The sequence below is a fragment of the Plectropomus leopardus genome, chromosome 6 (genome assembly GCF_008729295.1).
Source record: "Plectropomus leopardus isolate mb chromosome 6, YSFRI_Pleo_2.0, whole genome shotgun sequence".
Classification (NCBI taxonomy): domain Eukaryota; kingdom Metazoa; phylum Chordata; class Actinopteri; order Perciformes; family Serranidae; genus Plectropomus; species Plectropomus leopardus.
In genome coordinates this window covers 31482506-31497846 of record NC_056468.1, presented here as the reverse complement: position 1 = coordinate 31497846, position 15341 = coordinate 31482506, and the positions used below count along the sequence as shown (strand labels likewise).

Genomic DNA, 15341 nt, shown 5'->3' with positions numbered 1-15341 from the left:
TTCACAACATGATTTTATAGAGCTTATTCTTAACACGCAGTGAGAGGGGATTCCATGGGGACGATTCAATTTCCGGGTGACACGTTATTACAATGTGGCGTTCCCACTGGCACGAGATAAAATGTGACAGTATGAAAAACATACGCTTCTGCAATATGCTCCTTCATATGGAAAACTGGGCGAGTATGCATAATTCAACACTGAAACACTGGATCACTATTGCTGTATGAGCTCATTATTGGGATTTTTAAAGTAACAGAAGACATGATCGGAGGGATCTTCAGCCCAAAGACATCGAGAGTCCACTGAGTGACGCCTGACGGGCTTTTCCACGTGTCAGCGCATCATATCCAACATTTTAACATCCAACACGGCCCAAATCACATTCTGTAAATCAAAGAATCACTTTTTTTTTGTATCTATACAATGCAGATGCATATTTACACCACAGTAGTTACATTTTCAAAATTATCTTGCACAAGAACTGATGTAAACTTTACATTGTGAGGCGGGGAGAGCCCGTCTACAAAGTTTGTCAACACGTCCGCACAAATCTTCCCCTCGCCACGAGTCGTCATCACCTCATAGTTTATGGATGACTTCTGTGCCAAGTCCCTTCCTCTTCCAGCGTCATATTTCCCTCATTCGTCCAATTTAGTTGACATTCAGGGAAATAAGCTGAGAGTATTGAGTGCATAGAGAGCAGTCTGTCAGGCCTGGAGCAGTTACACAGACAGGATGACGGATTCCAAATGACTGAGAAATATAACTCCCATAATTATGCGGAAAGGCAGATTCAAACTTATTTTGCAGATTTAAACTCTGGAGTTAAAGCAGCTTCCAACTGAAATTTAAAGAAACAGTTTGACACTTTGGAAAATACGCTGATTTGCTTTTAGGGCTGCACAGCTACGTCCAAAATGATCATCACGATTGTTTTGATTTCTATTAAGATCATGATAACGCCTCGTGATTATTCATTGTCTTCAGGGACAAAATATTTTATATTTATTTATATTTATTTCACTGTTACATTTAACCCCTCGAAACCTGAGCATACTGACTTGATTTTTCTTTCCAAAAACATGGGAAGAAGGCAATGAATGAAGAAAGAAGAAATTATCCTAAAAATTAGCAAGAAATTATTGAAAAGTACAACAAAATTACTTGAAAATTCGTAAAAAAAAGAAAGAAGAAAATACCCAGAAAATTTGCTTAAAAACACAATAATTTTGTAACATAATTTTACATATGTAATTTTGATCGTTTTTAGCTTTTAGCTTTTTAAAATTAATTTTCTAAATCTACTAATTTTTTTGCACTTTGTGAAACATTTAATACCCAGTTGCTTATTGCCTTTTTTCCATGTTTTTTCCAAAAATATCACTTCAGGTTTCAAAGAGTTAAATAAACAGAGCAGTGCTTTCACTTTTACCTCGTGCTTTATTCCTGCTTATAACTAATCTTTGCATCAAATCAGACTTCAAATTCCTTGAATTCGGTGCATCTCATATGCACACGTAGCTATGAGGCTAATATCAATCTTTTCATTTTACTCTCTGCAAGAAAGCAAATAAGAAATTTCTCAAAATGTCAAACCTTTTCTTAAAAAAAGCACCTAAAACAAAAGGTCAGACCTTTTTTCTGCCACTCCTCCTTCTGCTCCTGTGTCTTTTGAACAATCTGCTTCTACTTTGAGGTTTATTTGTGAGCGAGGCGGCAAAAAAATCCAAGAATAAATTTACAACAAACCGAAAAAAATCTACAGCAGTGTCATAATAATTATAAATCGACAGAGTTGCATAGAAAGACTGACCACCACTGAGAGGGACAACGAAGCAATAAATATTAAATACGAAATAAATACAAACTGTGCTGTGTAATTAAAAACGTGACTGTGACTGATATGACATATTTATGCCTACAGACAGCCCCAAAACAAACACTTTAAGCATTAAAGCAGATAAAAAGTCCATTACATTTACCTTTAGAGTACCGTTTTTCCTTTAATTGACTATGTTTTATTTGACACAAGTGGTCGGGGAAAATTCCTCCTCTGACACGTGGAGCTTTTGTCAAAAGAAATCCCCCTCTGTGTCCCTGCGCAACGATTTCGATCGCTCTCTGTTGTATTACACGGACTGACATTTCAATTGTTTTCCACTTGATCAGAGGATAAATTAATTTGACATTTGAGCTGACAGGCAGTTTGCTCGCCGTCAGGCCACCCTCGCCGCTTCATTTTTCAGAGGAAACGCGCCGGTTCTCCACCTTGTGAAGTGCCGAGATCAGAGCAATAAACCTTCCTTATCCCCGACAACGATCCCTCTGGAGCCATTTGTAAACGCTCGGATCAAACGGCTCAAATGTTACAGCGATGCTTCAAAATCCACAACATACAGAGCTGACGTGTGACAGTAAACATCTCATCAAACCTTAAAAGAGTTCACCTGGTGCATCACACATACTATGTAATGCCAACCCCCAAAATAATATTAGAATCAAATCATGTTTGACAACTGAGCAGATTGGCTTAATTTTATTTAAAAAGCATCAGAGGAGGGCGATTAGCAAACTAAGAAGTAATGTCCCCAAAATGATCAAGATATTAATAACGGTTACAAAAAATGACCTGAAAATAGACCAAAAAAGTAAACAAAAAAGAAAGAAAATGATCTCAAAAAGTGCTGAAAAATAATATTTTTCTTTTTTTATGTAATATAATTTAAAATATATAATTAAGGGAATTATAAACATAATTTTCTGGACATTTTTCCCAAGTCTAAAAAAAAATCTATCTGAAAATCCCTTGCAGCTAATTTTTTCAGATCATTTTTTGTCACATCTTACTAATTTCTGCAGTTTGTGGGACTTTTCTTGCCAGGTTGCTCTTTATTTTCCAGTGCTTGTTTTTTTTTAAAAAGGAATCAAACCAATTTTCTCAGGTTTCAGAGGTTTAAATGCGAATGAAAAGCGTCTGAATGCAGCACAAGAAAACTGATTTTATGCAGGTGTTAAAGGGTTAACAATTCATGGTACCCTCAGGCCTTTTCATGCACCATTGCAAATAAATATGAAGATAATTTTAAAGCATTAATGAAAAATAATAATTTAAGGGGAAGTACACGGACATCAAATAAGGAGGTGACCAGACAGAGGAACACAGTTTCTGTTGTAAATATCGAAGAGATGAACAGTCTCAGGCCATCGTTAGTGCTGATGCAAGACCGAAACAAACAAAAAACAAAAAGACATTCAGTCTCCAGAGGTCTCTGTGGGCACAGAGAACAAGACCGCCTCAATGAAAGACGTGGTCGGACCCCCGCAGGGACATTTCCACTCAAGCGTCAAAGCAGGAACACAGAGACGCACGCACGCGATCGCTCCTCTAACATCCACCGTCCCCTCCTCTCTCAAACGGACACACGACCGGAGCTTCGGCCCCTCAGTGTGCTCTCAGAAACTTAATGCCTGGCTTTGTTGCGTTTGTTCAGCGAACCTCGACTCCGGCTGCGACTGCGGGTCCCGAAGATTGAGTTCCAGGATGAGCTGCGGCTGTAGCTCCTGTAGGAGGAGTAACTCCGGCTGCGGCTGCGGGTGATGCTGTGGATGGGGCTGCGACTGCGGCTGCGGGTGAAGAGGCTGCTCCAGGACGACACGCTGGTGGAGCGACTGCTGGAGGACGGGCTCGGTCTGAAGTAAGGGATGGGTCGCTTCCTGGCACTGTGGAGAGTACAAAAAGTTAGTGGTGTGAAATTAAATTAAAGCTACAATAATCAAAAGTTTCATACGAACAGTGTGTAATCTGAACGCGTTCGCTTGTTGTTACAAACCCCAAAACCACAGATTATCACTCGACTCTTTAGTTCCCCTCAGCTTTAAAGAGCTGTTTAACGTCTTAATTGTTTTGATTTTTACAGCCACAATTTTACTGTTTTGGTTCACTTTCATTATCTAATAAATCCACCGGACACTACCTGCTCTGTTACAGACGAAGTTAGCGACCAGCTTGTGAACATTGTGGTGCATTTAGGAGCTAAAGAGGAAGAAACTTCCATCAAAACAAAAAACTTAAATGACCTGTATTCAATATTTAGAGCATTAATACAGCAGCAAACCACTATTTTCTATGTGAAGATATACACTACCTCTGTGTGTGTTGTAATCATGGCTGTACATATATAAATATATATATATTTATATTCAGACCCAGGCACAGAATTAATTGAACAGTGCAACGTTGACACGAGTATAGATCAGTGGAGTAATAAGTATATAAAATCAGTTATTTATAATCTCTCTGTGGCTGTCGTGTTCTTTAGTGCATATTTCTGGATGCTGCTGTCAGAGAGAAAAAGTAAAGCTAACCGCGTGGCTGACAAGATCTGCTTGAAGAAAGTGAATATCACACTTTGCCTGTTCTTTTTTTAACATCTGAGATGCCCGTGTTCCACCATCTGCTTCTTTCGCACCTGTGGAGGCTTTAGAGCGGACGGTTATCTCATCCAGCTAAAAGCCATATCAAGGAACGCAGCTCATCGACACGATGACAAAGACTTCACGCTGTCCAACTGAGGGGGTGGACTGTTGGACCAGCAGTACATATTTACACAGAACGCATATTATAATAATGCACACTGTGGCTGTAAATCAGCAGGCTGGGACAGCGGTACCTTGTGATTCGGCGTGCTTCCAGATGGCTCGGTGAGTCTCTCTTCTTCTTTTCTTCATAGGAGAGTAGGATTTCCGTCTTTGTCTCTTCCCACTAACCTTATGTGCATGCTTCACATCTGTGTCTCTGGAGCTGTGTGTTCTCTTTCTGTCTCGTAGTCTGGGAAGCAGACGTGACGATGTGAAAATTCAATCGCCAACAATGTAAATGTATATTTGTTCTCGCACTCCACTAATGAGGAGTCGTTAGCAGCTGAGAGTTTATAAAAGTTCACCTGTCACTGTATCTGGAGTAGCTTCCTCTGGAGCTCAGGCTGGCCACGCTGCCTCGCCGCCTCGGATCAGCCGAGTAACTCGGTGAGCGCGAGTACGAGCTGCCAACGAGAAAAAAAACACAATTATCACTGGGAGTCGAGCAGAGCAGAAGTTGGCATGATTTCATAAAATGCTGTTTATATTTTTATGCAAATTCCTGAAAAATGCAAAATAAAATATGAATGTTCACGTATCATCACACTTGACCACCAATAACTCTGATTCATTTGTGCATTTGTTAATAAATTCAATTCACCCCATCACGATTAGAAATAAGGATATTATGACGACATGAGCTCAAACACGTCTGGTCTCTTTATTCTTTACTTTTTGGGCTTTTTAGTGCACTGAAGTTAATGACGAGTGGCAGCGTGGAAATGTTCGTCTGCGATACAGAAATTCCAGCAGCAGCATCTGTCTGCATCCGTGATGCTTTACGGTAAATGCTAACATGTTCAGAGTGACAATGCTAACAAGCTGAAGTTTAGCAGGTGTAATTGGACAGTGCTCATCATCCTAATTAAGTGTGTTAGCATGCTAACATTGCTAATCAAAACCAAACACAAAGCACTGATGAGGCTTATGGGAACGTCGTTAGGATACATCATCAGGGAACAGTGATCAGGGCCTGAAATGAACTTTTTTCAATACATGACACTGTGGCAGGCAAGCACTGTTTTTGTCTACCGCTGAGACAGTTTTTAAGCCACTCAAATCTATGAGCTAAATGAAGGAAAAACCTTTAGATAACTTAAAGAAAACTGAATGTAAAGAATAACATATTGTATAGCTCCACCTGCAGCTGCAACATTAAAGTGGTGACCACATTCATTTTAATCCAATAAATAATATATACTATTCTAAAATGAGCCATTCTGTATAAAGAGTACGACTACTTTTGGTACTTTAAGTTTATGTTGATGCTAATACTTATGTACCTTTATTAGGATTTTTAAAGTACGTCAAATGTTGAATGCAGGACTTGTAACAGAGTGTTTTTACACTGTGGGATTACATTTCATGCCACTGGTCAATTCTATTGTCTGAGTTACACCACTGCCTTCAGGGAGCTCTAATTTACAGTACTGTGCTCATACACGTGCATATAAACGCTACTGTGCTCATACACGTGCATATAAACGCATCTGCATTTGCTGGGAAGCAAGAAATGGGAACATTACTTGGGTCTTGAGCAGCTGCAGCGTTTATATCATGAACAAACTGAAATCTACACGGCAGATTTTAATCAAAAGCACTTTCCTTAGTAGATTACTGGTAAAATAAACGATCCAATAATTGTGATTTGAAAAAAAGAAGCAGAAAAACTTTGCTTGATTCAAACAATACCAAATGCGTTTTGTCCTCAGTCAGACGTCATATTGCATATACTTTGACAGCACTGCAAAACATGATCAACCAAACGATCAAATTTCACATGTTCAAATAAACTGTTGTAATTGTATGTGTGCATCTTTTATTGATGGTTATCGGTTAGAATTCAGTGAGCTTTGACTATCAATCAAAACTAATATGATTCAATGGCCAATAACGTTGGTTTAAAATGTGCCTTCTCGCTGCGTGCCAAAGTGGTGGAAAAGCCTGACTTTTCCACACGTCACTGCCAACATCTTACCCACGTTTGGCAGCTGTTAATTTCAGACCCTGACTGTGAATGTCTGTACTAAATGAAGTAAGGGATGGGTCGCTTCCTGGCACTGTGGAGAGTGAGGAAAAGTCACCAAACTCAGAGGGATTCATCCTCTGGACACCCTGAATATTTGTCCCACATTTCCACTATTTCTATGTGCACATTGTAATACATGTAAGTATAACCTGGGCATCAGTGGATGTTAATACAGCGTAAAAGTATTTGACCCACCTGCAAGACGACAGCGACGGGCTTCGAGAGTAGCGGCTGGAGTATCTGGAAGTCCCCGAGGATCTGCTCCTGCTCCTGCTGCTGGACGACCGTGTTTTCAGTCGCCTTTGAGACGACTCCCTCATCCTCTGTGAGCAGCTGGACGTCTTTGGGGATCTCACAACCTCCACGCGACACCCCAAGGTTATCTGCTCTCTGCAAATAAAACACGTTTCACTGCTTTGAGTGGTAAAGCACCGACTGTATCCTGGGTTGTTTTAAAGAAATGCTCTCCTTTATTTTCACCCGTAAGTGGAATATTTCAAAAGAGGAAACAGAGCGTGGAAACAGAAGATAAAGTTTGCTGTTGTCCTTGGGAGCATTCATTCAGATGGATTATTTATTATGAACATTACCTCTTGCCGTTTCCACTGAAAAGGGTGGCAGACAGGCCGTCCTCTCCGTAAGGTTTGCACAGGGAAGCGTAGCTGGTCACAGAGTTTCCTGAATCAGAGGCATTGTCTCTGTCAGTCAACTTCAGCTTCTCTGGCGAGGTCAGGCGTTTACAGCGGCTCCTCTTGATGTCAGTGACACTCGCCTGAGAAACTCCAGTTTTGCTTGACGGCGGCGAAGATGTGTCATTCCCAGAATCGTAATCGCGCGGACCTTCGGTCTGGCTCGATAAATGCTGAGACCCATTTCCGCGCAAAAGCTCTCTTCCAGGTTTTGGCGACAAAATCTGCAAACAGACAAAACAGGCTGCAGCTTAAAACCAAGCGAGTGTTGATAAATGAAACCTGCTATCAGCTCTGATGCACTTTGAATACTCTAGTACAAAGGCACATATTCCCTTGAAAACACAAAGAAGTGATTTCTTTTCTTTTTTCTTTTTTTTTTTCTCGGGACAGAAAACTTTGAAAGATAAAGACATCATGCAAATTTGAAGCATGCGATTAACCCCAAAAGAAAGTCTGAACTCAACTAAAGTCGAAGAAATCAACAAGGAACAAATTGAGATAAAGTAAGTCTAAACTAAAACAATTATATGAAAGGAACAACAAAAGAGCAGAGAAGAAAGAAAAACTATGCGTGGAGAGAACTACCGGCTCTAACTCGAGTGAGGAGAAAAAGAGTAAACAATAGCCCCCATTGAAAAAGCCTCATTTAAAGAACATTGAACAAACATCACAAAATGGGTATTATGTAGAAATGAAAAGGATTGCAGACAAAGAGAGATCCCATCAGTCTAACTAAGAAAGCCCTCAGAATGGGACAGATGACTGTGCTCTTTCTCCTGTAAGAAGTAAATAATTAGCCTGCACCGACCTACAAGTAAATCCCTAAATCTGCGGATAGCATCGACTTACCAATCAAGATTTCCTCCTTAAGTAGGTAAGGTGTAAGAAAAAGGGAAGAGCGGGCAACATAAGTGCATCATTAGAGTCGTAAATTGCAAGAAAAAGACAATAACCCTCTCTTCAAACCCAGGGCCAGTTAGACTTACATTGGCATGTTCCTTTTTCTTTCCTTAATGGTGCATTGTTTGGGAGTTTTTGGGGAGTGAAAAGTCCCAGAAAACGTGTGCTCGTATGCGAGTAAAACTAGAATTTTTTTTTCATCCACAGATGGAAAAAAATACCGATTTTCAGAGGATCGTAGTAACCAATAATGTAATAATTTCCTAAAAAATGTAATAAAATTTGCACTTAACTTGATTGGAAATGTAATAAATCTAAGAAGCTGACCAATAATGTAATATAATGTTCTGACTGATATTGTAGTAACATTTTTACCAAGAATGTACTACCTCATTACATTGTTGGGAGTTTTTTACACAGCGCAAAGTTATGCTAAATTTGCCTTATTAGGAAAAAAGGGTGTATAATGTACTTCAAATAAAGTATTAAAGGGTTAAACCCTCTTTTAAAACTAGTAAATCCATGATTGGGATGCCCCATCATAATCCGTGGAGAACTCAGGAACTGAGTAAAAGTGAGATTATTTTTCATTTTTAAGGTATTAAAGAGCTTTTTTCTTTATTTCAAATTTGATTCAACACCCCTTTTGAATGCAGAGACGTCCTAAGATAAGACGTGGCAAAATAAACACTTATTTAATAAGAATCAGAGTTGAGTCGGATGAAAAAGAGCTTTTCATTGAGACTGAATCGACTGTTTCGGCATACGCCTGTAAAACGCCGGCCTCTGCAGCTTTTGTCCTCTTCTGATGGTTTCTAATCTACGAATTTATCAGCATGAGTATGGCAGGAGTCATTTATAAAGCCCTGAGTCAACATCTCTAAAACATAAAATCATTGTCAAATGTTAGTGTTTTCAGGAAGCTTGGATGACACTAACAGTATTGTAAATATTTTATACCTGCATTCTCATTACAAAGGCATACTTTTACATTTTTTTATTGCATTTGTTGAAAAATTAAATAAATAAATAAAACTAAAAAGGAAAAAATGTTATTAGAGTGTCAGTCAGGACTTTTTTTAATGACATTATTGGTCAGGTAATTACATTATTGGATTTTATCACATTTTTTGCAAGTTTAGCGCAAGTTTTATCACATTTTTAGGCGTTGTTACATTTTTAGGAAATTATTACATTATTGAGTGCTACAAGGATTGTAGTTGACTTATCTCATAAAATGATGATCTCTCTTTATTTATTGATTAGGAGACACTCAGAGGGTTTATCCAGTCTGTCCTCCTGAAGGTTTCCATTATCTAAAGTCGACACAAAAGACCAGCCCTGAGGGAAATTTAAACAAATCTTTGAACCATCCTCTTTACCACTGTCATCGTACTCAAAGAGTAAAAGATTGCAAAAAGACACATTTTAATCAGACACATTCTTCACTGTCACCTGGAGATATTTTGACAAGGCTGCCTTCACATAAACATTTCAAATGCTTCTTGTTAGCATTCATCCCCTTTTGTTGCGACGTTTCTTATGCTTCCACCACAAAAGAAAACTTGTTACTTTAAATTACAGGAAATGTTGACATTTATTAAAATTGACCACATTCATGTCATTTTTCTGTCTGGGGTTACCTACCTTTCCCTTTATGGTTTGCTTTTTTTTGGGAAGGAAATATTAAGCAAAGATAATTCTGCATTTCTTCTGAAATTATGTGCTTTTATGCACCCCATAAATAAATGCAAGCATTGTGATACAGTAATGCTCCAACTGTTAAGTCCCTCTGAAAGACTTCAGGATATTGAATGCTAGGCATGATTCAATATATGGATTAATTTATTGAATTTCAATTAAAACCCTGTGGTGTGTAATTAAAAACATTCGTCTGCGCAATTAACATAATTTAATGATTGCTGGAGAGAAATTAAATATATTTCATGCTCCAATAAGCATGAGACAATGAGTTAAAGGACATAGCGCCATTTACGAGGCTCTTTGGGAGAACATCACTCTAAAAACAAGAAAGGAAAATCAACCTGCAATAAACAACAACGTTTTAAAATTCAAAGTCTGTCGTCTAAAAGCTGTCAATCACACTTTTAAGATGTTAACAGAAAGATGATGGTTTCATTTCAGCTGCAGTTCAGATCTGCAATGAGCACAATTAAAACTGTCTGCAGGAGGTATACCAAGTAACAGATGCAATAACCAGAGGGGACTGAGAGGGGCCAAAGGGAAAATGCAATTTAAAAATATTTATATATTTTTCCTGCTCTTGTGTCGTGTAATGTATGGCTCCTGAGAGAAAGCTTGTGCAAAAATTAAGACGTCACACACAAAATATCATATAAAAAACACATTCTTCAGAGTCGAGTCCTTTTCACTGTTTTCACTCCAAAGGTTTCATTAAATCAGTACATATATTTTTGTTTCCTTGCATTAACCCTTTGAAACCTGAATGGACATCACTTTTCTTTTCTTGTGCTGCATTCAGATGTATTTCACATGTATTTAAACATATAAAACCTGAGCAAAAGGGTTTGATTTCTTTCAAAAATTTGGAAAAAAAGGTAATTAGCAACTTAGTCCTACAAATTGCAAGAAAATGGTAGATTAATTGTTAATTATTTTTTTAAAAGCTGGGGAAAATTTTTCAGGGAAATACATTTAAAAGTTTCATAATTATGTATTTAAAAATATTTTTATAAAAAAATTATTACTTTGAAGATTTTTTTTTTCCTTTATGTCATTTCTTTGTTTTTTTCCCATTTTTTTAGTTTGTATGTTTTTTGTGTATTTGTTACCAGTTTGCCTAGATTTCAAAGGGTTAACTGAGACTTTCTGACCTACTTTTCTGATTTTTGGGGCTTCCAAAGTGGCAAGAAAATGCTATTAATTTCAAAATCTATAATCATTCAAGTGTTCATTCTCTGTCTTCTGCTTCAGCTCAGTCTCCCTAACGATTATACTGACATTAAATGAGTTCACGATTTGCTTCAAATTGCGGCGCTGGGTGCCAGTAAAGGAAGCAGTGTGGCACGTCCCTGGGTTAAGCACAATGTTTTGCACTACAGTGATCTTAGATGAAAAACAAGCGCTTTCTTCCTTCTACAGTTTCATATCTGCGTACTATGCAGGAAGCCACAGACCTAACCACAGACAGGTCCTAAACTACAGACTTTGTTACATCCTTTAGAGTTAAATACAAATCTACACTGAAAACAAAAACTAGACACTTTTGTTTTTGCTAGTTTTTTCAGGAATTGAAAGAAAAGACATAGTACTTGTTCTATGCATACAGTTCTCTCAAATTTTGTCCACATTTTTTCTTTGTTGACTGTCCACCAGAGTTGTTGCCTGTGACTTGAATGTTTATTATATTACCATAAATTGTCCCTAATGTCCTTTCTGAGAATTTTGCATTACATTCAACCATCCTTAAAACTGCAGACCATGTGTAACCACACCAGCTTAGGACCTTTTTTAACCTGTCAGATAGATGTATTACAGATTATGTTTGCAAAAAGGGTTAATTAAATATATTTCAATAAAATTGTAAACAAAAATTGAGAAAATAAGACCTTTTGTGTGCATAAGTGATAAGACCAAAAGTACTAGATCTTTCACTTTAACTAGTGAAAAATTGGGGGAAATCAAAGGATTATATATTTCTGTTCAGTGTACGCCGAATTTAAACATCAAAATACTGCTAAGGTCGGCACACAAACATTTACCTGTTATATTTTTCTAATATCAACCATGGGTACAGAGTTTGTCAAAATAATTCATTAAAATATATATTTACATCATTACTTAACTGACATTTCAATAATACCGTTAATAAAGGAATACAAACATGTTGTAAGATATAACTCTTGAAAATAAATTTGTCCTTGGTATTCTTTTTCATTCAAATTTGACACTTTTTTTTCTCGACTGAAGGAGAAATAAGCTTATAAAAAACTGTATTCACATCACTCTAATGTACAGAGGGTGTAAATTTTCCAGTAGTATCTTCTATGCCACGGTTTTTGTGGTGTTAATTTTAAGAACAGAAAAACAGGAACTGACAGAATTACTGCAAAATGATAAATTAATGAAATGAACTCAGTCAGGCCATGTAGAGTATTGAAATTTTGTGAATACTAATTGAGTTTTGAGTTCAGCTAAATAAAAAAACAATAAATAAATAAAATACTACGATATGGATTTCAAATCTTAAAAGTAAGCTAAATAAAAATTTCTTGATTGAGAATCATTTTCCAAACACAACTGCCTCACTGCAGGCATTTTTTTGGACCAACAATAAGCTGTTTTACATGGCTGTAACTGAGAAATCAAACTGAACCAGCAGCAGCATCATTAACAGTCCTAAAGTGTACTTACGGTGGCGGTTGAGAGGATGGAGCGATATTTTGGAGCCGTTTTACACACTGATTTGGTTGCTGGTCTCCACTTCATGTCCGTGTGGTCAAGCACTCCATTGGTTTCCTCTACTACAGCTGCCAGGTCTCCTAATGCCTGATGTACCACAGATTTCTGCAGATGGTGTCTGTGGGAAAAATGCTGGATTTAGTTTTCATGACACGGCATCGTGAAACAAGTGTTTTTTTTCAGCTGGAGCCAATTCTGCACTTCAGAAAATGGGCACTTATGCACATTTGATGTTAGTGAGACAGAATGTTAATTTACCTCAGAAACATTTTTTCAGTTGTTTAGTTTTGGGCATCTTGACGAATAAATTGTAATCTTTTGTCTGATCAGAGAAAAACTGTAAAGAAGTGGTTTCTACCTGGAATAATGATATGGTTTCACCTGCATTGAAATATTGGTAAAAAATGTATTTTAAAGCTCACTATATTTTTATTTAAATTGTAATTTCATCTGCTTAATATGCAAAGCAAACTCATAGCACTTTCTGTTTACATCCATGTCTGTGAAAACATGACTGCTTCATACGGATCTTTGACCAGAACCTTATGATGTCACAGCAAAGTTGACCTTTGACCTTTTGGACATAAAACTTCATCACTTCATCATTACATCCTGTGAGACATTTGTGTGAAATTCTGGCATAATTAGTGTAATCTTGAGTAACGGCCAAAAATATGTTTTGTGGTTAACAGTGACCTTGACCTTTGATCACCAAACTCTAAATTGTTCATTCTTGAGTCTGACTGGATGTTTGTGCCAAATTTGATGAAATTTCCTCATGGCCAACTTGAGATATTAACATTTAAGAAAATGACACAAAGGCGAGACAACAGTCCAAGTTTAGTGTCAAATTTGAAGAAATTCCCTGAATGCAATCATGAAACTGATACAGATGCAGGGTCACTGTGACCTTGACCATTTACCACCAACATTTAATCAGTTAATCCTCAAATCCAGGTGAACATTTGTACCAAATTTGAAAAAAAAAAAAAACACCCCATGTTCTTCAGACGCGGTAGCAGTGATCTTGACCTTTGACCTATGACCACCAAACTCTAATCACTTCATCATTGAGACCAAGTGGATGTTTATGCTAAATCTAAAGAAATCATCTAGGGGCTTCCTTGAGATATTACATTCACAAGAATAGGACATACAGATGCACGAGCAACCTGAAAACATAATGCCTCCGGCCACAGCTATCACAGGGGCTGAGGCATAAAAAACGAAATTATAGGATATATTTCAGATTATTTAAGTAAGAAAATTGGACCTTGAAGAAACTTTTAGCATTCACACTGACCTCACTAACTGAGCTGTGTCTGAGGGTGCCGTTGTGACTCTGAATGCACCATTCTGCATTCAGTAGCGATCAATGATTATATACAGACTAATTCTGACCAGTGGAGGTGTCCAGTTATCCCACCAGCTGCAAGAAATCATCATGATATCAACCCTGCTCAGTATAATCCATAAAACCTGTGATAAACAACATCCTTCATCTTTCAGGATTTTGCAATATGTCATTATAATTGAGTGCATCGATCTGTGGAGTGAATATGGGGCCACTTCCTGTGAAGCTGTGATAAGAGCTGGTCGTGCCTGAGATCAGGAAGTCACCTCTACCTTATCAGTCATCGCTGTGGTGTGACCAGGAACTCGGCAGACACCTCGAGCTGATAAGATAAACTGAGGGAGTGAGGGGAGGTGGGCACGAAGGAGGGATGGACTCTTACCTGTCCTCTGTGGAAGATTGGTAAGATGAAGTGTCCGACTCTGACCTCCGATAGCGCCGCCTCCGCCGTGAGTGAGTCCGTGAACTAGAGACACAAGTGGATAAAGAGCTAAGAGAACTGCGACTAATCACTTGGCAGGAATTACTTGACAACTGATATAATCAGTTTGTCTATGTAATTTAGTAAGTACAAATTCAGGCTTCCCAAAGAAGAGGATTGGCTTCTATCTGTTCTTCACCTCTGTAAATCGATTACATTTGTAGTTTGCAAATGTTGTTTATATACACATAAGGGCCGGTGAATTAAAGCTGTAGTTGGTAACTTTTATGGATTTTTTTTGGTGTTAAATTTGCTGAAAGTAGGCTGGCTTCTATTAACCTTAAAACTGTGCAAATTGAAATTGCAAATATAAAATATGTCTAATGGACACATGTAATACAAAAAAGCCATATTTCGCAAAACTATAATGGAAACACTTTTTGCTTTTATAGGTCACATGAGGCTATGGCTATACGCTTGTTGGTAGGAACTGGCTCCCTTGAGTGTAATGCTACAAGAGGTGTTGTTGCATTGGGTAACTCCTCAAAAGTTGAGCGGATCATCCAGAGTATTGAACCCACAATTCCTCTGTGAAATCGTGAACCACCACCTCTCAGAAATCCCTCATACATGGCCGCTTCTATGTATAAGACGCTTGCCTTTCCATTATCGCTCGCAAAACACGCCTACATCGCTTTTGAATGGAAGAAACGACAGCTAGCGCAGTGGTTGCAATAGAAATAAACCTGCCAATGTTTTGAACATCCATCGCCATGCTTCGTGAGAATGTTATCGCCAGAGGAGAAACTGCGTAACATCACTCAATGGAAACGCAGTCATCTCGCAATTTTGTTTTATTGA

The 15341-nt window shown here is 38.0% G+C and overlaps 1 protein-coding gene across 1 annotated transcript in view; it reads right to left on the bottom strand.

The window, feature by feature from the left end:
• Positions 1-3448: 3448 nt before the first annotated feature.
• Positions 3449-15341, bottom strand: part of srrm4 (serine/arginine repetitive matrix 4) — a 79581-nt gene continuing 67688 nt past the window's right edge. Inside the window, 8 exon segments of the mRNA XM_042488748.1 lie at positions 3449-3723; positions 4674-4714; positions 4717-4831; positions 4947-5045; positions 6866-7060; positions 7261-7583; positions 12658-12823; positions 14442-14525. Of these exon segments, the coding sequence (XP_042344682.1) occupies positions 3465-3723; positions 4674-4714; positions 4717-4831; positions 4947-5045; positions 6866-7060; positions 7261-7583; positions 12658-12823; positions 14442-14525 (1282 nt within the window). The 3' untranslated portion in view covers positions 3449-3464.